Raw genomic sequence first — 24,737 nt, forward strand, 5'->3', positions numbered from 1 at the left:
TTTTCTATTACTAGAACAATAACCTTTTTTCTTTTTTTTTCTGATACATTTTGTCAGGATATTGATCAAAGGTCTGTCTACACTGTGACGTCCCAAGGCATCACTGCAAACAGCCCACGCTCTCCGTCTCTTACTCCACTGGCTTCTCAGCACTACCTGCAGCTCCTCCAGCAGCAGCTGCAGCAGCAACAGCAGCACACGCAGGTGGCCGTCGCACAGGTAGGACTCTCACACAGTTAATTAGTTTGAGATAGGTGTGGCGATTAAAAGTCTTACTAAATGGAAGCTCACAAAGGTGTGAACCTTAGGTCAACCACACACAGGCTTACTGTTTTCCAATGGGAACAGTAGGAAGCAGATTACAAGCGTAAGAATATTCTGAAGATCTCTTCATATTGTCTTATTTAAGGATTTTTTTTTTTAATTGCATTAGATAATTTTGATTTCTGTTTCTTTAACTTACAAAAACAAAAAAGAAATTAACTTTAGCAAATAGTGCCATGCACTCTACAGTTGTTTTATCTTATTCTTTTTTGATAGATACACAGCAGACTGGATGTATCATTATGCACCTAATTAGTCATGCTTTTGGACAGTATATTGTGATATAATATAATACATTACAAGACAGTACAATTGATATAATATAATCCAAGATGCTCAGAAAGTAAAAAATGTTTAATGCTTTTTCTGCAACACTAGGGGGCAGCACAGAAACAAAAATAAGGACTGATATTTAACGATTACATTAACAGGTAATAAAAACTTCATGATATTTTTAGTAAAAGCTGCACTGCATTAATGCTTACCATTTTCTTTTATGTGGAACTTAGTTTAACAAACCTCTTAGCTATTCAGCTTCAAGGAAGCTATGAAACATCAACAGCATTTTAGTAAATTGAAATGATCAATATGGAGGAGCCTTTATTTTTTAAGTTATGGCTTATTATTTGAGTGTGGTGGGAGGTGAGATGGAATGGGAGATTAGACAGAATAATCAAAGTGGCATTTTAATGGATTTACATTCTGCCCTCTGCTCCTCCTTTAGGTTCAGCTGCTGAAGGACCAGATAGCAGCAGAGACCGCAGCTCGCATGGAGGCTCAGGCCCGCATCCACCAGCTGCTGCTGCAAAACAGGGACCTGCTGCAACACCTGGCGCTGCTGGTGCAGCAGCTGAAAGAAATGGAGGGCCAGTCCCAAATAAAAACACAAGAAGGCCAGTCACAGCAGGACACTCAGGCTAACAGACTCGGTAAGTGACCCTATGAATGACTAGTAGGACGGGGGGGTAATTTAATGCAGGCAATGTCAGGTCAGCTTCCTCAAGTGTTACTGTCTTCACCACAGGCTTGTTTCTTTGTCTGCATATGAAACAGACAGTCGTTGCACTAATCATGCTCACATCCTCCCACTGCCTGCAAACAGAATATGTTTCATTGGTTCAGAGGCTTTTAGGAATACAGCCTTACAAAGAGTTTTCCCTTCTTGCCACTTTAAACATTTTACTGAACAAAACAGAGAAAGAAGCTGTCATCGAGGTGGGACTAAAAGCAATTCAATAAATCCTTAATGATGGACAAGGCTTTTTCTATTACATTTTTAATAAAAATATATTTTCAGTTCATGTTCTTTCATTTTCTCAGGTGTAAATAAAAAGAATAGAAGTAGTTATTTGGTGCAAAATAAAGATGCAGTAAGAGATTTATGGCTTAAATTTTTTATATTTTTTTACATAAAAATTTTACCTTGAGTTTAATTAAGTTAGCAGATTTAATTTAACTAATTTAATATACAGCTAAGTAACTAAACTTATTTCATTTCCAATTAAACTGAATTCTCTGGTTAGTGAAAGCTATTATAGAGGCAGGAAGCAATATTAAAATTAGATGTTTCTTCTCAGTACTTGGACATAGCTCAGCAGCATTTAAACAGATGATGTAAAATATCTGATATACTGAAAATGTACCTTTCCTCTGATTTGCCAATCACATTAATGTTCATTGTGATGGAGAGGATGCTGAACACCTCTTAAAGGGTGTAACAAAGAAATTATAAAATTGAAGTCATGGTTTGATAAAGATAAGTTGTCGGGGCGACAGTGGTGTTGGATGTAGGAGTTTGTCCTGAAATCAAAGGGTTGACTGTTCAAGCACCGGCTCACGGTTTCATTATGTCCTTGGGCAAGACACCTGCCCGGTGGCGTCGGTGTGCGTGAATGAGTGAATGTAGAGTAAAGTGTTCAAGTCCTCTGACTTGAAAAAGCACTATATAAGTACAGCCCAAAATATTTAGATGTTAGGTTCCATGAGTATAACACATTTCTGAAGATCTAATGTATGTTTTATGTAGTATGTTAATGTTGAAATTATGTGCTATATAGATTAGAACAGTAGGACAGAACCATGGAGGATTGAGGTTAAATATATTCAAATTCCATCCACTCATTTTTGTATGTGAACCTAATCTCTACTGGATTATGTTATTAAGCTGATAACCTGTGAATAATTAAACAACATAAAGCAACTGAGCAAAAAGCAAGGTTAAAGACCCTGATCCAAAATTTAACATCTTTATTAGCAACAATGTGAATTAATTGGAATTTTGCATTTCAATATGATTCACTTGGATGGATCGGTCTGTGCGGCCTTAAGCTGAAAGAAATAATATAATATATGACCTTAAAAGAAGGTGCATGTGGTTAAACAAAAACAATATTGCTGATTTATAATTAAAAGGACTAAATTTAATCAGTTCTGTCTGTTTAAAGTCAATCAACTGTCTGTTTCCTGTAACCAAAAAGCAGAGTGGAAAGAAGCAATAATTTCCACTTGGTAAATTGCAAAGGATTGGATATCAAAAATGAAACAACGCAGGTCGTTGTTTAAATATGTTGAGTTTAAATTATATTTAATTAACAACAAAATACTGCAGTAAATATGAAAAAATACTAAAGTAAAATTATGCATACATGTTATATGACAACTATCATCCACTCCACAATTTGGGCTTTTCTGTACTTAGCAGTTACATCAGGAAAACCACCATTTAAATAATTTATATGAATTCTTTAAGGTTATCATCAGAAAGGTAGACACCATAACTGACCTTTTTGGTCTTCATACTAATTATTTAATTAATACTGCACATAATTCTCAAAAGTCTCCTCAAATGGAACAAGATAGCGGCAGCATCATGCTGTGGGAATGTTTCTCCTCAACGGGGCTTGAAAGGCCTTTGGTTAGGTTGGAGATTCGCTTTGCAGGATGAGAACAGCCCTGAACATCAAGCTAAAGCTACATTTTAATGGTTTAAAGCAAAGCAAATTCTGTGATAAAATAACCAAATTAAATAGAAGACTTAAGAATCTAGGGCAAAACTTATAACACTGTTTACAGATGGCAGTCTGTCTGACTAGAAGATCTTTTACAAAGAAAAATAGGCAAAGCTTTTAAAGATAGATCTCAGAAGTGTCATTAAAGAGAAATAAACTATTCTACAGTCTTTCGTTAAAAGCTTTACAATATTTATGAGAAGTATGTATATATATATATATATATATATCTATATATATATATATATATAGATATAGATATATATATATATATATATCTATATATATATATATATAGATTTATAGATATATCTATATAGATATATATATACATATATATATAGCGTCTATCATATAAAGTCCCAACAGAAGGAATTGTGAAATTTTTTTAGGGGTTTCAATATGATGCAAAGTAAAGTAGAACATGGCAGCACTGAAACATTTGTGGATGGTCTATTATGATGTGTTCTTGGTGGTCTATAAACTAGAATAAATAGTATTTTGAATGGAAAACAAATTTCAAAATAATTGATACTGACTGTAAAACTTTGCATAACTTTTATAATAGAAACTTAGCTATTCTTTAAAAATAAGCAACCAATCAGAAGGATTGTAAACAACAGCAGACAGCTGCCACAGTGTGTCCATTGCTCATGTCTGATACATTCATGGAATCGTTCACACCGATATGTTTCAATACTGTGACATCAAGGCTGTGGTTGTCTCTAATTCTTTGCACATAATGATTATGGTTGATGTTAAACCATAATAGCAACAGAGACGCTTTAATTTCAGAGCACAGAAGCAAGGGCTTTAGTTGGATGTCAGCAGGATGACTTTGACTAATTATCACTAAACACAAATTAGACTAAGGCTTAGGTCATCCTCATGCCATCCAGATCAAAATGGTGTATTCATTTGAGGCATATTGAAAAAATGAGATTCCTTCAAGAGTATTGCTGTTTTTTAAGCTGTAATATTTGAATGTAAAAACTGTTCCTCAACTTGCCTTTGTTTTATAGCCCAAGAGTTTCACACACATTCTTTCACATTTCAAACTGTGCTGAGTTCATTTTTAACTGCCTTCTGTCTGCATTATCCCACGCTTAGAGGCTCTCAGTGAGAGTTCTGTTTGAATGAAAAACAGGTATTTTCTGGTCCTTACAATAATTTTTAGTCATCTGTATTTAAGATAGGTAGAAAAAATGTGTGATTTTCCTTTAGTGGTGATAAATAAACACATACTGAGTTTTCCCTTTTGTCTACACGTCCTATAATTTGTCACATCGTGTTTCATGCTTTTATTAATCATTTTTTTCCCTTCTGATAAAAAATGACATGATTGGGGTGGGTGGTGGGGGCAATGACAGGTTCTCCTTTGTGCTGAGTCATCAAATCATAAAGAAAATCTAGCTTTTGGTTTTCTTTTTTTCTACTATCCTCTCTGTCTCTTCCAGATGCTCCACAGACGGCACCCAGTTCAATCTTTACTTCAGAAAAATCATTATCCTTAAATCTGAAAAACCAGTACAATCAGGCCTTGGACCAGCTCATCACCTCCGCTCCTGCATGGCCCCTCTACCCCAGCCAAGGGGAGTGTGCAGAGTCCTACCTGAACCTGCTGAACCTGGAGAACAACAGTAAACCAGCAGCCCCGCTAACTGAGCAGGACCCCTTCATCAGAGCCAATGGCACAGTGGAAAACAAGGAGGGCTCCAACAGCGAGGTCGTCCAGTTCTCATCTAGAAACTCTGCAAACGTGGATGAAAAGTAAGTCTGCTGATGTCATGCTGAGAATACGCAGGTCCATGCTGCTTTGTATTGTTTCATTATGGATAGATAGCTGTGAAGAAAGCAGGAAAAACGAAGCGTCCCAAAAAGTGGTTTAGTTTGTTAAACTGATTAAAATATAGTTTAATCTTACAAAAGCCTACTTCCATACTCCATATATATTACTGGTAGGTGTTATGCAACTATTATTCCATACAGCTACTGCATTCTGTGCATACCATAACTTTTTTCTGTGGTTTTACTCTTATTGTTTCCCCTTCAGAGAAATATCAAGATGCTGTGTAACAAGTTAACAAAGAGAAAATGCGTAATCACTTCAGCATAATTTACAAAATCAAAATCACTCTTTATGCACTTTGTATAGCATGTATTCATATAACTACTGTGTTTTGCATATAACACGGATATTGAAGGTAGTTAAAGCAAAAAATTACAACTTTATATCAATGAGAAAAAAATCAATTAAATGTTCATTTTTAAACATCAATGTAACCAAGTAAGTACCAGCATAATCAGAGGAAAGAGTTTTTATACTTGTCTTTTTCTTCACTTTAGCATCTCTTCAGGTTTTGTCCTGATATAACTTTTTCATTTCCAATGGGATTCCGATATTAACCTGATCTGATTTTAGCACAAATCATGCATCTCTTTTGTTTTGTTTTCTTTTTTGCAAAGGGATAATTGAACATCTTGCAGCTTAAAGGGTTGTATTATCATCTACATAGAAATAAGTGCTGAAACAATTAATCAGATTAATCCAGATTAATCGATTATTAAAATAAAAATCGTCAACTAATTTAGTGATTGATGAATCATTAACTGGAGTATAGATATTTTAAAATGTGCCTTTAGCTGACTGAGTAACCCACTTAGAGCAGTAATTTTACCAAAATGCAAAATATATATATAAATAAATATTTGGAATTACAGATAAAAAAAAAAAACTTTTTGTCCATCAATATGCTGCATCCAAAACTCTTCTAGTGGAAAAGTTTTAGTTTCACCTGGTTTAATTTCGTAAAAAGTCTTCTTTAAGCAAGCTTTGGCCATCCGATTATTAAAGAATCCGCAAATTAATCAATTTGCAAAATGATCATCAGTTGCTGCCATAGTAAAAAGGTTAATCAGATTAGATGAAAATGCTTCAGAATTCCTAATTAACTGTTTAGCTGGCTGTTTTTATTAAAGCAGACAAATCACCCTGAACCATCTTCTTAGTGTCGATCCAGTGATTTCATATTATTTTCAGCATCTACTGTGAAATCAGACACAGAAAGTTGTTATCATAAAATATAGTTGGATATTTTTTTTCTTTTTAATAGTGTAGTGTAAAAGATTACCTGAAGGCCTAACCCAGTCAGTGCTTGATTCTGGAATCTGAACTCTGTGACCTTTGGATGGAACCAGATCAACCATTTTCCTCTCCAGATCCCTGTTTGTACTAAGATAAGCACATACTGACTTGGCTTCAATTTAACCCAAACACATAAGGAGCATCAGCCTGGTGTTGATATGTTTAATGTCCAAATGTATACGTTTAGCTATACAAACGTGTTGAAGGTGTCAGTTTGTGTTCTGGGTAACCAGGCAACGCTGACGTGAACATCCTGTGGCTTATTCTGTTATTGCTGGAGAGCAGCTCAGCTTGGCAGAAAGGGCCTGCAGCTAATGAAAGAGCAAGCGTAATCAAGGGATTATTTGGGACAAAAAAGGTTTGAGTTAGACGAACAAAATGGGGATGAGATTTGAGGTCAGAAGCAGGAATCAAAGCAGCCTGTGAGAGAAGAAGACGTGAGAAAAAACGCTGTAACTCAATCAGCTTTAACTCCTGGTCCTGTCTACGTTTTTATTAGCTAATACCTTCTCTAAAAAAGGTTTTAAAGCACATTTCACAAGAGATATTATCTGTTTATTCAGAAAGTCATCAATAATAAATTAGTTTAGCTTTTAACGGGTATAAGAACATTTGTTTCCTTTTGTATTGCACTTGACATACCTTAAGTTTTGTACCTTGTAAAAGGTGGATATAAAATGTGACACATACCATAAATTAAGTAAATTTAAAAAGCTTTAAATCCTCTTAAAAAACATTTATAAAATAAAATCCGAGACATCCTCTAAACAACAGTTTTCTTTTAATATTCTGTTTTCTTTAATCTCATTCTCACTCCCAGAGTTTGTTCTACTCAGAAAGTTCTCTGTAGACAAGCCAGCGTAGTAACATTGTTTTAAAGGCACATATACATGAAATGACCACATACACTGACTTAGTAGAGCTATGCGTGTTGCTATATACAAACTGTTATTACATATATTATCTCTGTGAGTTGATCTGAGACTTCCATGCTGTGACAGCAAGTGAGTCTGAATTAGAAAAGGCAAAAAGCATTTTTTTTAAATCCTTTGCAGAGGGAGCAGTAGTTACAGTATGTATCTGTAAGTGGGAAGCCATTTTTTTCTGTTTTTTTTCTAAAATATGTAACATACTGCTAATCGTCCCCTTCCTGTATTTGACCATTTTTCCTATTTACTCTTACAAAATCTGTTGAATCTTGCAAAATCCTTAAAGCAATCATATGTTTTACTAATTAAAATTAATATTTTTTCTTCTTTTTTATCTATTTTATATTTGGCCTTAACATGCTTATCCTCAGTTTGCATTGGTAAAAGAAATATTATGGATGACCTAAGTTCTACCTGAACTTTAGTGACCTTTTAGAAGTAGAAGAATGTGTTGCAGTGACAAGTAGAAAAATGTTTGGTGAAATGTAAGCAGCATTCAATGTTTCTCTGCTCTCATTTCTGAATTCTTTGCATCACCTCTGCTGCAGTCAGACTGCCCCCCCCCACCACCACCACCGCACCACATATTTTATTGCTTTCATTTTCTTTTGTTTTCTTGATTCCCCCAGTGGATTACTGTTTACAGCCTGATTTTTTATGTCCTGCGAACTGGCAGACTAACACTCTAGTCTCTGCTCTCACCGGTCTGACCTCTCCCCTGCATCAAGCAAAGCAGTCAGTCCTGACTTCCCGTTAATCTTTGATTTTACTATTGCCTTCCATTTTGAAATATCGCCATACTCTCTTGTTCTCCCAAGTTGAAAAATATAAACAGTCATGTGTGGCTTATAAATGCTTTCACATCTAGAGTATTTGGTGGACATAAACCTTGTTAAAAACAGTTCTCTCATAAACCTGTAAAGCTGACCTATCTGGGCTATTTCTGGTCGTTCTCAAATTCCTAATAAATCCCTTATTGATACTTAGCACCCCATGGAGTGGACCTTAATGGGAACAGTGTAGAGTCTCACACTTATGATACAAGGCAGAAAATATTTAACATATCTCTGCTATTTTGTTCTGTTTTCAAGCTTTACTGCTGCAGGATAAAATGTATGCAGCTGATGTCCTGTGAGCAGCTCCATCTTTGGACATTTTAGTGCTGCTTATTCAATGTTTGGCAAGAAATACTGTATATCACTGCACAGTTTTGTCAAATTCCCTGTTCAACTGGGTGATCAGACCTTCTATTGTGGCTGCAAAGCATCTTCAATCCAAAGCACAAATTTTATACTCAGCTGCTTCTGGGCAGAGACTACATTAGTGTTGTGTTAGAAGTCTAACCCAGGCACTTTAATTCACACCTTCAGTTTGCTCTGCTATAAAACCAGCAGCTTTGCAGAAAGGTGCAAAATTGTTCATACTCAAAATCTCAAATTTTAAATAGTTAAAAACCATGTAGGGGAAGCAGCCAACATGAGGAAGAAGGCGTTCTGTTTTTTTGTTAACTCACACTTTTAGGCTTTGACACAAGATTTTATCGAAAAATGAAAAGATTTGGCTTAATATTCGCTTGTCGAGCCAATCAGAGGGGATTTATTTTAGTTTTTTTAAGTACACTTGATCCTAACTACACATACGTTTAGTTTCTAACTGCTATAGCCTAGCATGTAGTGAGTCATGCTTTACGCAACAGATGGAGGAGTTATATGTGGCAAGGTAATGTCATATAAGGATGTTGTAGTAGACTGTAGGCAGAATCTCCACTATGTCGGAAGGTGACTCCACTCAGGATATTCTCTGAGGATTACGCCTTCCTGTGATAAATGTCGGCCCTTCCCAGAGATCCTCTAATATCCCAATTTTTCAAATGAAGTGACGGTCTGACTAAAATTTGAAATCTTTTAAGCTGCGGAGCTAAAAACTGCACCCTGCCCACACTCAACAAAGACGAACGCACATGCTGCCCAGCTCACCGTACGAGTACAGAGAAACCCTGAGCAATTTTTTATCACAAATGAGTTCTTCATGTCCGATAAGGACTGCTTTTCGCCCCCATAGCTCCATCAGTGGTGTACGCTTCACAATCACATTTCCTGAAATTATCTGCAATATTCCCTTCCACTCTGTCACTATTGTTTTAGCCCTTCATCTTTAACATCAGGGCCAGAGCTACACCAGCATATCTCCTCGGCCTATAACCCAATTGCATGGATTTGATGGGGATGTAATGGATGATGCTTCCTGGCGTTTAGGCAGAGCTGGTGCTGTCAGCTAGATTTACACACTGTTATGTGGAGCTCGCTCAGAAATAGATACTGTCAAACAGGAAGCTTGCAGCTGTGCCTTTGGACTTATTGTAAGACTAAAATGATCGTCTGGGGAGCTGGAGGGTCTGTTAAGAATAATATTTGACTCCGGCTTTGTTGAGCTTTATAGAAGATCAATATGTAGAAGTTTTCTAGCTCTCTGCTGGGTTCCCTGATCACCCACGTACATTCAGAATAAAGCAAAGGTGTTATAAATCCCTCGCAGAATCAAAACCCACCTTCTCCTATCTGATAGGAATCACCACCTGCTGCCTCTATCCCACTTCCTCTCATTTTTATTTTTTTGAAAGTAAAACAAAAGCTTGGTTTAAAAAGGAGAATGCAACACATGTTTTTAGAATCACACACATCACCTTTCCTTGTATATTACCTGCTGTTATCTAGAGCTCCTTTTGGCTCTTTTCCGATCTGAAAGCTTTCACACTCCACTCTCGATTGCCTGCATTGTTCCGCTTTTATTGAGCAGAGGAGATAAACACGCTGCGCTTCTGAGTAATTTCGACTTCAGACACCGCAGGGGGACCCATTGCAGCTTCTTTAGCACTTTTTCTACTCCGGTCTCTTCATTGACTTTTTAGCAACATTTAATTAGTCCAAAAATAAACGGTTTCCCCACTGTGAAAAGCCTGAAACGCCTCTAGTTTAGGGGTCCTACCAGTGGTGCTGCAAGTTTCCATTTGTGAATAAAAATTTAATTACAACCCTGCAAGAAGCAGGACAGGAGCCTCTCCTCAGCATTAGGACAACTGTTAGTTTTGCATAAGTATAACAATTTAAAACATCTGAGCATAAGTAAGGATACTTTCAAACTGGAGAAATTATTGTATTGGGCTGAAACAATTAATCGTGATTAATCGATTAGTTAAATAATTGTCAACTAATTTAGTAATCAGTTAATCGTTAACTGGGGTATAGAGACTCTAAAACATCCCTTAAGTTGACAGAACAACCCACTTTGATTAATATTTTTGCCAAGGTTGTAAAAAAATATATTAAAACTTTGCATTTATGATTAAAAAAAATATCAATGTCAATATGCTCTATCCAGAACCTCATGAGGAAAAGTTTTCATAGTTTAATTTTGTAAAAAGTCTTCAAGGAATTGTTTTCTATCTAGTTATTAATCAATTAATCAATAAAATTATCTACAGATTAATTGATTTGCTTAATAATCGTCAGTTGCAGCCATAATCGGAACAAGCATGAAGTTTGAGAAATGATGGTCAAATGAAGCCTATAGGAAGCAGCTTGTGAGTTAGGTTAGAGGTTCTGCTGCTTAATATGTGATCTTTTACTCAGGAGATAAAACTGCGCTCTGCTTACTGTGTGTTGCTACGTGCTGCTTGTCTGCTGCTCCTTGTTTCTCTACCGCCTTCCCTTAGCAGACACCCACTCCCCCTGCATGCACCCTCTTGAGGGTTGAGGTCAGACAACTTCTCCTCACTCTCAAAGGGAAGGAAGACAGGTTCAGGGGGGCAGAAATGCTCCCATCACCCCACATGTGAGCAGAATGGCCAAGGAGCAGAGACTGTAGCCTAGATGCCAAACTCAAACTTAAGCCGTTGTTGTTACTAAAGATATGTTTAAATATTTACACAAACGTTATCCCACTAAATTGTTACCCCTGATCCTTTGTGCAGTTTGAAAATCAGTCACAGCCACTCTTGTTTACACCTCTGCTGATTAACATTAACATTTGCACCACCTCTCTACTATAGGTTTTCTAGAGCCCACTGTATGACAGATCATCTACTATGCTTTAACATCGGAACCCCTCTGGACTGTTTGTCTTGCTTTCTTACTGCCGTGACTAGAGAGTATGTACACATCACTTACAATTCTGCAGAAATTGGCATCTTTGTCACACCAAAATGATTCCCCCTGGAAACACTAATTCTTATAGATTATAATTTAAAACAGTATTAAAAACTAATCACAGGGAGATATAAATAAATGAGGAGGTAAAGCTGACAGCAATTATATCTGATTTTCTTCTTTGAAAAAAAAAACAAAACTTCTGATGTAGAACTTTTTTTTTGCCCCCAAACCCAATAAATTAAAATATTAACCAAAACTACAAATACACTAAAAAAGAAGCATCTCTTGTCGGCCGTTGCTGTCTATTATACTGTTACACATAGTGTGAAATATTTCAAGCCTTTCAGTTACTGGAAGTACTAACTGAAATTCATTGTCTCAGAAAATTAGAGAATCTTATAAAATCAATTGGAAAATTTTATGAACAGAAATAGCAAGTATCTGCAAAGTATTTTTGTTATGTTGTGCTCAGTAATTCTTTAAGGCTTTTTTTGTATTAACACTGCATGAAAGCAGCATGGTAAGGAGGTAATGAAAGCTTGGGTTACTTTTGGATCATCTGCAATGTTGCATCACAGATTTACTGCTGGCCAACCAAGCACAACCACTTAATCGTCATTGAAACGGCCTTAGTTTCTACATGAAAATAAAATCAGTGTCTCCATAAAGTGCTCAAACACCTCCTAATCTAGTTTTACTGTATGACCAACACCAGCAAATGGTCTATGGTGGTCTATGGAAACTGTAAAATATTCAGAAGTTTTTAGATGCATCCCTTTTTCCAATGAATTGTATAATTGTTATAACGTTGTTTAATATTCAATGTTTTTTTGTTTTTTTGTTATAGATGTATCCAGTGTGAGATTATTCTTCTATAAAGGAGCATTTATTAATTTAATATTCTGCATTAGAGGCCAGAGTTTAAACTCAATTTGTAAATAAAAGATACAGCATTTTGAAACAGATGGGACATATTTCAAAATAATTGTTATGCTACCTTAAAGTGGAGGTCCACGGAGGTACTGCATGGGGGTCTTGAAAGTTTTAGTTGATTAGACTTTTTTTTCATATTCCCCCTGCAATTTTTTTCCACTAATTGAAATGTCTTTAAACCCACATTAACATGAAGTTAACACAATGTAGTAAATAGATAAATGGAGGCAGAAGATGTCTTTCAGTCATCAATGCACACATTCAGCGACACACAGGAGCTCTTTTAAGCTGATAACCGTTTTATTCACAACACCTGTCCCATTAACCAGGAAGCAGAAATACTTTAATAATCCCAGGGAGAAATTACTTCCGTTACGTTACTCCATCTGTAATAGAGTGACTATAGGACCAGTTTGATATAACACTATTTCATATAATATATCTAATTAGGGGGTCCCCGCCCCATCTTGCTATCTGTTTGGGGGTCCTTGGCCTGGAAAATGTTGAAGACCCCTGCCTTAAAGAACTTAATTACCACATTTTATTTTATTTTTATTTCACTGTGTTTTAACAAGGAAAGGCTTCACTGAGATTAAAAATCTCTTCCACTTTCCTGGCCAATAACAAAAAACAGAAAAAAATAGGGCACAACATTCAGCACACAAACAAAAATGCACAATTGTTAACCTGGAAAAAAAAAAAGCAAACGGAAGCTAAACATTTTACAATATGAACAAGAAGAAATCGTGTAAAACATCCACATACTGATGTTCCAGTTTCCTTATCATTTACATGTATTTTCTAAGAACAGCTCCTTCAGATTCTACAAAGTTTTTGTAAAAGTTTCCAAGCAGCAAGAAGCAGCAACAACTTGAAAGCCTTCTTAAATAGTGGAGCTGGCAATAAAACCAGGTAGGCACAGAAAAGATGGTAAGAGCCAGAACATTTCTGAGAAATATGCATTTGGAAATGATGAAGCTGATCAAGTAGACATTTGTAAATAAGTAAATACAGGTACTGAAGCCTGTGGATGCCAAAGAGAACAAACAAACAGGATCATAAAGAACGCAGCAATGTGTAAGAGCTCTGAGGCCGACGATGAACCTCAGAGCTCCTTGATGTGCAGTAGAGCTCTCAGACTCTGAGCTGATGAGTGCATTATGTTACATCGCCAAACAATGGCATGAATGTGGCTGCAACAAACCTCTTCCTGGCCTCAAAGCACAGATGAGCCCAGTTTTAAATAAAGAAGCACAGCCTTTTAATATGCAATATAAATTAAATCTGTCAATCTAGAATCAAATATATTTGTTATGGCTTATAAATTCTATTTAAAGCATCTGAAAGGAATCTGTGGTTGGATTTGGGAACTATCTACTGTTTGAGAACAGCAGGACTTTTGTTATGTTTGAATTTAAGATGAGGTTGTTTTTTTTATAGTTTCAAAAGCTGCATGTAACTGAGCAACGGCTTTCTGGCTCCACTTTTCCTGCATTCTACTGTAGTTTTCTGTGGTCCAGCAGATAATCTCAAACTGATCACAGTGGGGATATTTCAACGGTTTTATTAAACCAGGGGAGATTCCCAGCCTTTACTGGATAGCCTTCCCTGTGATGTAATGCTAAAGGCATGGACTCATATTAGAGTGAAATACCAACCAAACCAGCAGCATTGCTCACTTACTTAATTACATTCCTGTCTCCCACTGTGTCCTTCTAGTTGCTGCCAGGGTTTTTAAATGTCCAACACAAAGAGGCTCTAAAGTCACAGATGGCTGGGCGATCACTGGCCTTAAAGTTCATTTCTCCCCCACTTGGCTCCATGATCATCTGTAGCCTAACTGCTTCCTTTTTTTGGTACAGGTGTGACGACCCGCTTCTGCTCATCCTCCTCCTCCTCTAACTCCCCCATAACACCCACCCAGCCAGCAGCTGCTGCCTCAAACCTCTCTTGCATCCCATCGCTCTGTCCCCATCCTTCTCTCATCGTTTGCTGCCTCTCCCCCAGGAGCCTGGGGTTCTCTCTGCCACTACATCCGCCCCCTCCTTCCTCTTTCCCCCCCTCCTTCTTTTTCCTCTCTGCCCCTTCTCCTCCCTTTATGTGAGTATTACTCACCATAAACAGCATGTGTCTGTGGCACGAGCATGGGACTGGGCATGTGGTGGATGTGGGCGTCTGTGGGCTTGTGTGTGGGTTCACCAGAGATTTTTTTTTTTCTAACTAATGCATAAGATCCTCCATTTGCATGCAGAAATTTCTCTGCAGATTAATAACGAACTTAGCATAATCAGTAAATATAGTATGCGGCAGCTTCATTTTTCCAACGTGTTTTGCTTCTGCAGGACCTGCTTGAGGAGCAGAAATGCTTTTTCATCAGAGTGGCTTAGGGCTGAACTTATAACGCTGTCAGAGCGGTCAGAGGCATGTTTTTATGTGCACCCTGTACCTTCTCACATTTCGGGGTCTGATTTCTAATGTATTTGTCACATGCATGCTAAGCTTTGCAGTCAAGCCTCCTCAATAGAAGAATAGGCAAACCTGACAGTAACAACGCCTTTTTTTTTTTGTTCATTTAAAAAAGCGTGTTTAAAATCAAGAACGTCAAATTTCATTGAATCAGAAGTAAAATAACAAAGTGCTGTGAGCAGGCACTGTCATACAGCTTCAAAGCTACACTTCACTTGTGTTAACATTATTTCTTGTCATGCAAATGGAAAGGAATGAAAGGAATGCCACCGATCACTGTTATTTAAACCTCAGACTCTGTCCAGCCTGATAGCCAGTTTAGATAAATTATATAATTTTGTTAATCTATAAAACACACTAGGAAAGGGTATTATTAAAATGTACACACAGTTTAGTTGGGTTTTATTCAATCACTTTGCTTCAATCTAAGAATTTAGATCATAATAATAATGAATACATCTAAAAGACAATTTTATTGACAAGGTTTTTTTTTCTCTGTTGTTTCTAAATCTCTGTGTTAAAGAAACACACAACGTTTTGTTGTATGTATTCTTGCACTTAACTGTGGTGCTTATTTAATTGCCCCTAAAAACATGCAAAAATCCCTTACTGTCTTTTTCAGAAATACTATTTTGGGCTTTGAATACATTGAACTGCATAAAGTGAACAGAAACACAAATACTACAACTAAAAAGGAAAGAAAATAAACATAAAATTGGCAAACTCAGTACCTTACCATAGCGAGGAACTGTTTTCCTGGAATTTGGGTCAGCCTTTTATTTCTGGTGAAAGGAAATTTTAATGCTTCACTTTATCAAAATATTAGGGCAATCGTTCTGCTGGCTATCTGGAAAATTCAGAGGTGGCTGCTTCCTGTTGAAACAGGAACTATGATATAAAATATGTGCGTTAAATAAATCCTAACGTGGTTTTGCCTACCATCATTGTCTGTCCTTTTAAATAGGCTTCTAAAAGGATGCTCATAAATTCAGGTTAACACTCAAATCTTATGGAAAACCGTAACTAAAAGAGTTAAAGCTGCAATAGGCTGAAACAATTTCACTCAACTTCATATTTGTGTGGTTAATCCTATTAACTTAATGTATCCATTCTGCCATGTATTTATATTGATCCTATATTTAAAAATCATCCTCGGCAGATATATTGGCCGAGAATTAATTTTGTTTTACCTATATTTTATAACAAAGATTAGGGCTGAAACAATCAGATGAATCGTGATTAATCGATTATTTTAATAATCGTCAACTCATTTAGTAATCGATTAATCGTTAACTAGAGAATAGAGACTGTAAAATTTTCCATTAGCTGAAAGAGCGACCCACTTAGAACAGTAATTGTATGAAAAGAAATAAACATTTTTTACATTTAAGATTTTAAAAAAATGTTTTCGTCTGTCAGTATGCTCTGTCCTAAACTCCTCAATTTGAAAAGTTTTGTTTTCATTTCGTAAAAATTCTTCTTTAAGGAACCTTTGGCTATCCGATTAATCAAAAAATTTGTAACAGATCCACCGATTTGCAAAATAATTGGTTTAATTACAGCCCTAATTTTATTTAGCTTTCTTTTAGAAACTAAAAATTAAGTGTGGAAGAGCTTCTAATATGTTTCAGACATATATTTTTTTTTATTCTAAAGCATACTGCATATAAAGCCATCTCTATAGGATGTTGTTATTTTATTATCCTTTTACACCTTTTGATCTTCTCACGTCTCACTTACGGATTTTTGTAATATAATGAGGTAACTTTAGATATACCTCCTGTGGTTATTTTTTTGTCAATGTGCATTTTAGTCCCATGGGGGAAAAATATTTTTCAGGATTTAGGCGCACTTATACATAAAATTTGATAAATAATTATGGATTGCGAAACATGTTCAAAATATAAAAGGCTTTATTCCGCCTGAAAGCTGGCTTTCTCACTCTGAGCTAATTTTAATTTGCCTTTGTTCTTTTGTACATGATTATAAAGCATGAGCGTAAAATAAATGCCATTAGTATTAGTAACTCTAAAGCTGAGGATATCATCAAGGTTCATTTGGAACACAGTTTGTGTTAATGTTTGAAAACCATCCTGCCCATAAAGAAAAGGCTAATTATAAACAGAGCAAGAAAAGACCTTGTAGTAAATTGATTTACATTTTTCATCTACAAAGATAGAATAATTCATATCTGCATTAGAGAAAAGGGGAAAGATGTTATGCTTAATCTATTAAATAATTACCATGGACCCTCCTTTGTTATAAGTACCCCTGAATCAAATACTTATTGCTGTAGCATTATCTTATTTAAAATATCTGCTTTAGAATTTTAAACTATTTTTATATGGCTGAATTTGGGCTAGAAGCTTGCTTCCTGTCGTATTTTTATACTCCAAGCATTCATCTGCCTTACTTGAGGAATATATTCTCTTGTTTTTATAACTATGAGGAGTTGGTAATACATTTATACCTAAAGGAAGCTCAATGTTTAATTGCTAATCAAACATTCTTTAACTCTCTAATCAACTTTAACAAGTAGCCTACTGTAAAGCATGCATTAAATACATCTGTTTATGTTTATATTCTATGATGTGTTCATGGAACCAATCATTATGTTAGAGTATGTTTGATAAAGATTATTTCCCCACAAATTAAATTTGCTAAAAAAAAAAATTAAAAAAATAAAAGTCTTGCTGCTGCAAAAACAGGTGACTTAACTTTAGCACTATAACTTTCAGAGGATCAATATAGAGGTTACCTGCACAGATCCAGGTAGACTTGAACCTGTCACACCTTCAGGATTTATCCAGCGTATGCCTGACGTCCTAGAATCCTCTAAAACGATGGCATACGCCAAACTTTTTATTTATTTTTCAATTTTCTGCATATACATAGCGTACTCATAACGAGTCCAGAACTTATATCCAACGGCAGCCTAACTTGTGCATAACGCACAGCAATGTAATGCCCATGAGACTGCCACCCTGGGTCCCTGAGCAAGACCCTTAACCTCACACTGCTCCCCGGGCGCCTCACAATGGCAGCTCACTGCTCCCCAAGGGGATGGGTTAAATGCAGAGAAGTAATTTCCCTCTGGGATTATTAGAGTATATCAAAATCAAAATCAAAAAAAATCAAAAATGATACAATACCAGTCATTGTCCTGAGGGGGGCAGCAATGCGCCCGGTGGTGCCCGGCCTGCATTAAAAGCACAAGAAAAAGATTCCACTAAACGCCATTATAATGCAGCTCTAAGTAAGAAACACGTTCAGTGGTGGTCTGGAACACGTCAGATACATTGATATGCATTGGAGATCAGTTCTTAATAAGTTACGCATAAGTTATGCACATGTTACTCATAGGTTTTGGATAAGCCAGACTCCACTGCTTATGTGTAACTTACAATTAACGTGTGTCAATGAACATATCACTTACCTGTAACTTATGGTCCACGTATGAGTATGCGCTGGCATGCTCATGATTTCTCTATGTACTTGCCGTATGTCGTCATATGCCAGCATGTTTCAGTGTGCTCATAACTCATACAAATCGTACCCATAACTTATCCAACAACTGCCAGCGTTTTGGCCAGATTTTTTGTACGTCAGGCACGATGGCATATCGTCAAGGTGTGACAGGGGCTTTAGTGAGGTTAGGTAGAAACTGTTTTTATTTTAACAGAAAAGAAACAAAACTGGAGAACAAAATAAAGTTGAGTAATATAGCAAAAACCCATTAAAAATAGCTTTAATAAGCCATAAAAGCTGGAGTTTGAGCATTTTCTTTTCAATATTTATATACAAGAAAAACAGTCTCTTTGTTTGAAGCCTTGTATTGTTTCGTACACACTTATGGGACAAAAATGGCACTTTTTAGTCAGCAAATAAGTATAGTTCACCAACAACACTGCTGAAGGTATTGACCCACGTTACTACCAAGCAGCTTACTCTGAAGAATTAAACCTACAACATTACCGTCATTGTGTCCTAAAGCTACTGGTTGAAGCTTAGCTGTTACTGTATCTACCTCAATTACCACTTTGCAAGCAAATGTTGGAGCTTCTCTATATAAAACTATTAGAGGTGTTTACTGTTGCGATATTTGCTCAAATTTGTTAAATTGAAAACATTTTTTGTTCTTTTGAGTTTTATTTGTGACAGAACAGACAGCAGGTCTTCAAGCTCTGCAGGCCTTAGAAATAAGCTGTTCTTTTAAATGCGATGTGTTTGAACAGTGTTGCTTTTAAAAGTTGTAGGACTTGTAGGACCTTTGAGGACTGGAGCTGGACAACTCCTAGTTTATTTCAAACTGTAAGCATGTCTGTATGAATGATTCATCCCTGACTTTAAAGCAATGGAGACTAAAAGTGAAGAGTTAGGAATCACTGTTCACTGCTACATCCATCTCATCTAAATGGCTGCTAAGTGTGTAAAGTTTGTAGAAACAAATTGCAGCAAAAGCTGGTGCTATATATAAAGGGATCATTTGGAGGGAACTGGCAACAAATGCAGGCCACACTTTTTAGTTTCATATTTGCAAAACATTTTGAAGACCACAGGTTTTTGTTCGTCCATTTTACAGTTGGTCGCTACTTTATGCTGTGCGAAAACGGCTGCGAAAACTTTTCGGTATTTAGGCTTCTCCTTCCTCTTCTTCTCGTCAGCTTAGGAAATACACTATAAATGCCTCTGAGGAGGATTTCCCTGGCTCTTCAAGTCTGTTATTACTGAAACGTTCCCATTATCGTCTTGTAGAAGCAGACAGCGAAGGCTTCTAGTCGTGTAACTTCATTACTCAGAAATGAACTCAACCAAAGACCGGATCTCTTAGGGGAACAAAGTTAGCCGCCTTACTAAACAGGAGGATTCTTAGAGGAAGCGGAGCCTCTTATCAGGAGTCATTTTTCCAAGAGGAGAACTATAATTGTGTGTGGATGCGAGCACTGGTGCTTGTCAAGGCCTTATTGTGGTGAAATCAGCGAGTGTTGTTTCTCCTCGCTTCTTTACCCACATCCCCCAGGCTTTGGCTCTTGTTCTTCCCCAGAGGCTTTCTATTTTCACAACAGTGAAGCTGTGGGCTGGAGATAAGTTCCTTGACAGCCTGAACAACGGAGAGCCAGAGAAAGTGTCAGAGTCTTGTGTAGCAACAGCTTATGTTCTATGCGGCCAGGTTAATGAGGTATAATGTGAGTAATGGAGAGTAAAAGGGGCTAGAGGCTTTTTAGCAGAGGAGCAATGCAAACTGGGAATTGGCTAAATAAGGAAGCTAAATCTAGGCTTAAATTGTAATTTTTTATGATAAACAGTGAAGGTATTTTTTTATTTTATTAACAGAAGTGTTTCTTTCTTCTTTTGCTTGTAGGTACAAGCAGATTATACCTAAACTTGATCCTCCTCCACCCTCTGCACACCGTAAGAGATCCAGTAGGACATTCTCTCCTGGGTCAGAGATGGCAGCTGTGCCCACCACTGCAGCCCCGAGCAACAGCAGCAGCTTCTCCTTTCCGGACATCACCCCCAGCTCCCTGTCGCCTGCTGATTTCCACTCCCTCAGCAACGGTGACAGCAGCTCCTCCTCGTCTTCGGCGAGCGAGGACTCGGGCGTCCGCTCAGAGACCAAGTCCCTCTTGTCTCCCCTTCGCGATGACTGTGACCTATTCGCCGACCGCGGGACGTTTCTGACAGCGTCCAGTGGCTGCGGAAGTCCCCTGGAGGAGCAGGGGGAAGCAGTTGCCTCGTCCTCTGAGTCGTCGACAGAAACAAACACCATGGCCTCGCGCTCTGACAGCTACGATCAGCCGCTGTGCATCTCCTCTCCCATGAATGACACCTGCCTTCACATCAGCTTTTCTGAGGATGAGCTCCCTGAGATCAGCCAGGAGGACACCAGTATGGCCCAGCGGAGTTAGGACGACTTTATCCAGTTCTTTAATCAACATATAAGATGCAGGGCTTGCTTTTAGACACTACTCTCTGTGCACTGGGTGTCCATTTCAGGTCCTTAAGTCTTTTATTTCACCTGTAACACAGCCTACGTGTTGATAAAATGCCTGTTGTTGTATCAGTAATTAGCCAATGAATAGATTTAGTATTTTTGTATTAGAGTGCAGATCTAATTTACTTTTTAGGGGCCTAGAATGTTAAGCAGAGTACATGTAGCAATATGTTGCACTGTTCAAGTCGTACTGAATTCACTGTATAAATTTAAAACTAACAAATGAAACACATTTATTTTTGCTAGCTGTAAACATCAAGCTGTTATTTTGTATGATGGTTCACTTCGGTGCAAACAACTGCGGAAGAATAATGTTTTTAAAAGTTCAAAAAGAAATAAGACACAAGAGCATAGAGATGGAAATGATGTTGGGGAAAGCTTCAGCTCCTAAAAAAGCACCTGATGGGATGATGGATGGGAAGAAAGGTACAAGGAAGTCAGTGAAATTGAAGAGCAGAGGTAGAAGTCAGTTAGTTGTTCTTGGGGAATGGGTTAATTAGGTTTGCATTTTTTATTTTTTGTCAGAAGTAAGTGGGATATGTGAATGTCGAGTCTAGGCAAGGGCTGGTACGAAACTCCCGTTAGCCTTACGAAGAATCTATACCATATGTAGCAATACGTCTTTAAAAAAACTCTAAATTTTACTTTTTTGTTGACACTAAAAGCAATAATATCACAAACAATGTGTTTCATTAACTCTTTTAAAGAATCTAAAAAACCCGCAAAATTGACATTGTATTTTGCACGGGAACATTCTCAGTCATCCAAGTCACAGTCATTGCAAAAAAGGTTTCAGCTCTCCACAACCTTCATTGCAGCGATGGATTTGATTCCTTCCCGCTATCATTTCAAACCTCCCACCACCATGCAGGGGACAAAATATCTCACCTGGGCAGCCAAGCAAACAATTGTCCCTAACAGATCCCCTTTTAGAGGCATAGCCCAGTATCGGGTATTGCAGGCTAACAAACCCAAAATGACTCCCCATTCCTAAGGGGCGGAGCTTTTCTTCTAGTTCAATTTGCATGTTTTCTAAGGCAAAACAAGTTTCTGGGCTACTATATTAAGCTTTGAACACTAATTCTGACATTCTGAACTGAAAAAGGTTCCTGGATGGGAAGCAAAACATCTTGGAAACCAAGTCCAGTGGAAGACATTGCTAAGGGTAAGCTAATCACTGTATCACCATATGAACAGCCCTACCCCCCTCAGAGCTTCCTTATAGGTCTCAGTACCTGCAGGAGCTGCTGTTCAGCCAACCTGAGGGACCAAGGAGGTGAGTGTTGAGGAACAAATTCCAAGTTCTAAGGAGGGGAAAGGATGTACTGCATCCTTTTGATGTAATAAAAACATGAATTACTCTTTAAAAGAGGTTTCTGGACAGAAAAAATGTTACTTTTGCTGCCATCTTAAGAGACAATGGTGTTCCAGTGTGACTATCAGATGTAAAATCAAATGTTGGAACAGCTTCCTTTAATACTTAAACAAGAAGAGTCAAACAGTGTATAGAGCTGAAAACTTCATATCTCAAGTTACTTTAAATAGCTTATAATTTTCACCTGTTGCAAAATTAGCTAAACTTCAAGGTCCATTCAAAGCTATATTAAATATAGTTGAGTACGGAAACATTACACTTCTATAAAACCAGGATATAATTTCTTCCCGTATCGATGACGATTCATGACTCTTAATCATTCTTATTTGGATTTCAGTCTAATAGGTCATTAATATTTTATCTTGCAGTTTTTATTCTCACTGCAAAAAAAAATGAAATCAAAGTAAGACATTTTTTTTTTAATAAGTACATTTTTTCTTGAATTAAGCAGGTAAGAGAGACGCTTTGTCAATAGGATTAGACAATCTACATTTAAAATAAAATAAAAAAAACTGTCTTATTATTTTAAGTGCATAATATGGAATCATATAGCATTGCTTGATTAGAAGGATTACTGGTGGAGTTTTAGCTGCCTCAGCATGAATGTCCACATTTCTCAGAAAAATCCCAGTTTGATTTTGTGTTGTGTTCTTTCAGCCAGGTTAAAAATACAGTGTGGGTTTTTTTTTGTTGTTGTGTTGAACCGTACTTTGGTATGGAAAAAAAAAAAATGAATATGGGCAAATTCCTGTTTGCTATGAAAATATAATTCCTTTCATTGTAACAATAGAATAGAAAGCAAAAAAGAAGATTTCTGAGAATTTGTGGATTAAATAAACTGGGAAAAAGAAATAACCAAACAAAACCGTTGTTTTACAAAGCTCTAATTACCTGCCTTAATAAACCCGTCTTAAATAACCCGATTTAATAAAGCTGTAAAATTTGATAAAAATACATAAAAGCTCTTTACGTTTTGTTGTTATGTTTTGAGGTCAGGGGATTTCAAATTAGAAAGACTTGAAAATATTGATAATTATCAGATCGACAGTTTAAACATTTTCTTTACTGTATTTTTATGATAGAAGTTAAAGCATGCTTTTTTTCACTGAGTACCGGTAGATGCAGGGGGGGGAAGAGGCAGAGACAGGAGGTAAACAAGCTGAGGTGTGAAGGAGGTAATGGGTGCAGATGTAAAATGCTATTTTACTCCAGAAATTGAGGCTTTTCCCAATGTCACTTTCAGCAAGGAGTTTTATATCACTAACATGGCCTGAAAATAAAACAATAAAGAGATGTAGCTGAAAACTATGGCGCTTTACTCTTTTTTTCATGTATTTTTTCTCAGGGAACTTTAAGGTTGGGCTGGACTTTACATTACCCTGCTAGCAGGATGACAGGTTAATATTTTGTGCAAGACGCCTACGTCCACTGTGCTGCTGAAATTACCTGTCTGTGCGAATACTTCATTCTGCAAGTCAGCTTTGTTGACAGTCCTCTTTATAATTTCCTGTAACCTCAGCACATTGGATACACGGATGGAGCTGAAAGCATCAAAGCGTTTGCATGTAGTAAAGTTTCACAAAAAGCAGCTGAAGTAACAAAATAAAAAATGCTGTTTACCTTTAATCTCTGAAGGGAAATCTTTGTTTCAGTTTTTCTGACAGAATGTGTGCAAGATCTCGTTTTATTATTTCCAAGCCATTAAAAATTCAGACAGAGGCTTTTCTCATGGTTATTTCCAGACCCATTTGGACTATAGAACCTTTTCCAGAAGTGCTTTTTTTGAAAGCTGAGCTGTTCCCCCTGCCTTCTAACAGCCTGACAACATGCATTTGCAGCACATTCTTGCAAGGCATTAATATGAAACTGAATGGCCTTGTGCCCTCGGGGCGTCAGTGTGATGCACTCATTTGAAATGAGGCACATAGGAAATCCCTTAATCGAAAGGTTTAAAAGCTGTAATTTCTCCCTTATGAACTAGAAGCAGTAGAAAAAATAAATACCAACTCTAAGATGACAAAAAATGGTGAATGTTAAAAACAAAAAACATGGATCTTGCTGACATTTTCCTCTCTTCATTACACAATTTGTAAATTAAGTATTTAACTTTTTGCTTTATTATTGACACTTAAATGTCTCATATCATCCAACAAACGACAGACCAAAAAAACAAAATAAATCTAAAAGACAACTTAATTTTGTAAGGTTAAAGAACATATCCAGACAAAAGCAGCAAGAGCCTTCCAGTGGAGAGCAAGGTAAGATTATTTTTTAAGTATAATTATGTAACATAACAATTCAAAGTGCCTGACATGGAAAATAATCCAGTACTAAATACACATGCATTTTCTCTTTTGTTGTAATTTATGAAATTGAGCAACAGTAGAAGGTTTTCGAGCATGATGTTTTTCCAA

General features: G+C 36.9%; 1 protein-coding gene across 1 annotated transcript in view; it reads left to right on the forward strand.

Annotated features, from left to right (window-relative positions):
* Nucleotides 1-22,078, forward strand: part of LOC107089753 (capon-like protein) — a 35,304-nt gene extending 13,226 nt beyond the window's left edge. The window contains exons 8-11 of the mRNA XM_015382704.1: nucleotides 58-219; nucleotides 1,049-1,253; nucleotides 4,790-5,102; nucleotides 20,316-22,078. Coding sequence (XP_015238190.1) covers nucleotides 58-219; nucleotides 1,049-1,253; nucleotides 4,790-5,102; nucleotides 20,316-20,862 — 1,227 coding nt within the window. The 3' untranslated portion in view covers nucleotides 20,863-22,078. The remainder of the gene's footprint in view (nucleotides 1-57; nucleotides 220-1,048; nucleotides 1,254-4,789; nucleotides 5,103-20,315) is intronic.
* The last annotated feature ends 2,659 nt before the right edge of the window (nucleotides 22,079-24,737 follow it).

Source organism: Cyprinodon variegatus, unplaced genomic scaffold (genome assembly GCF_000732505.1).
Source record: "Cyprinodon variegatus isolate N-32 unplaced genomic scaffold, C_variegatus-1.0 Scaffold264, whole genome shotgun sequence".
Taxonomy (NCBI): domain Eukaryota; kingdom Metazoa; phylum Chordata; class Actinopteri; order Cyprinodontiformes; family Cyprinodontidae; genus Cyprinodon; species Cyprinodon variegatus.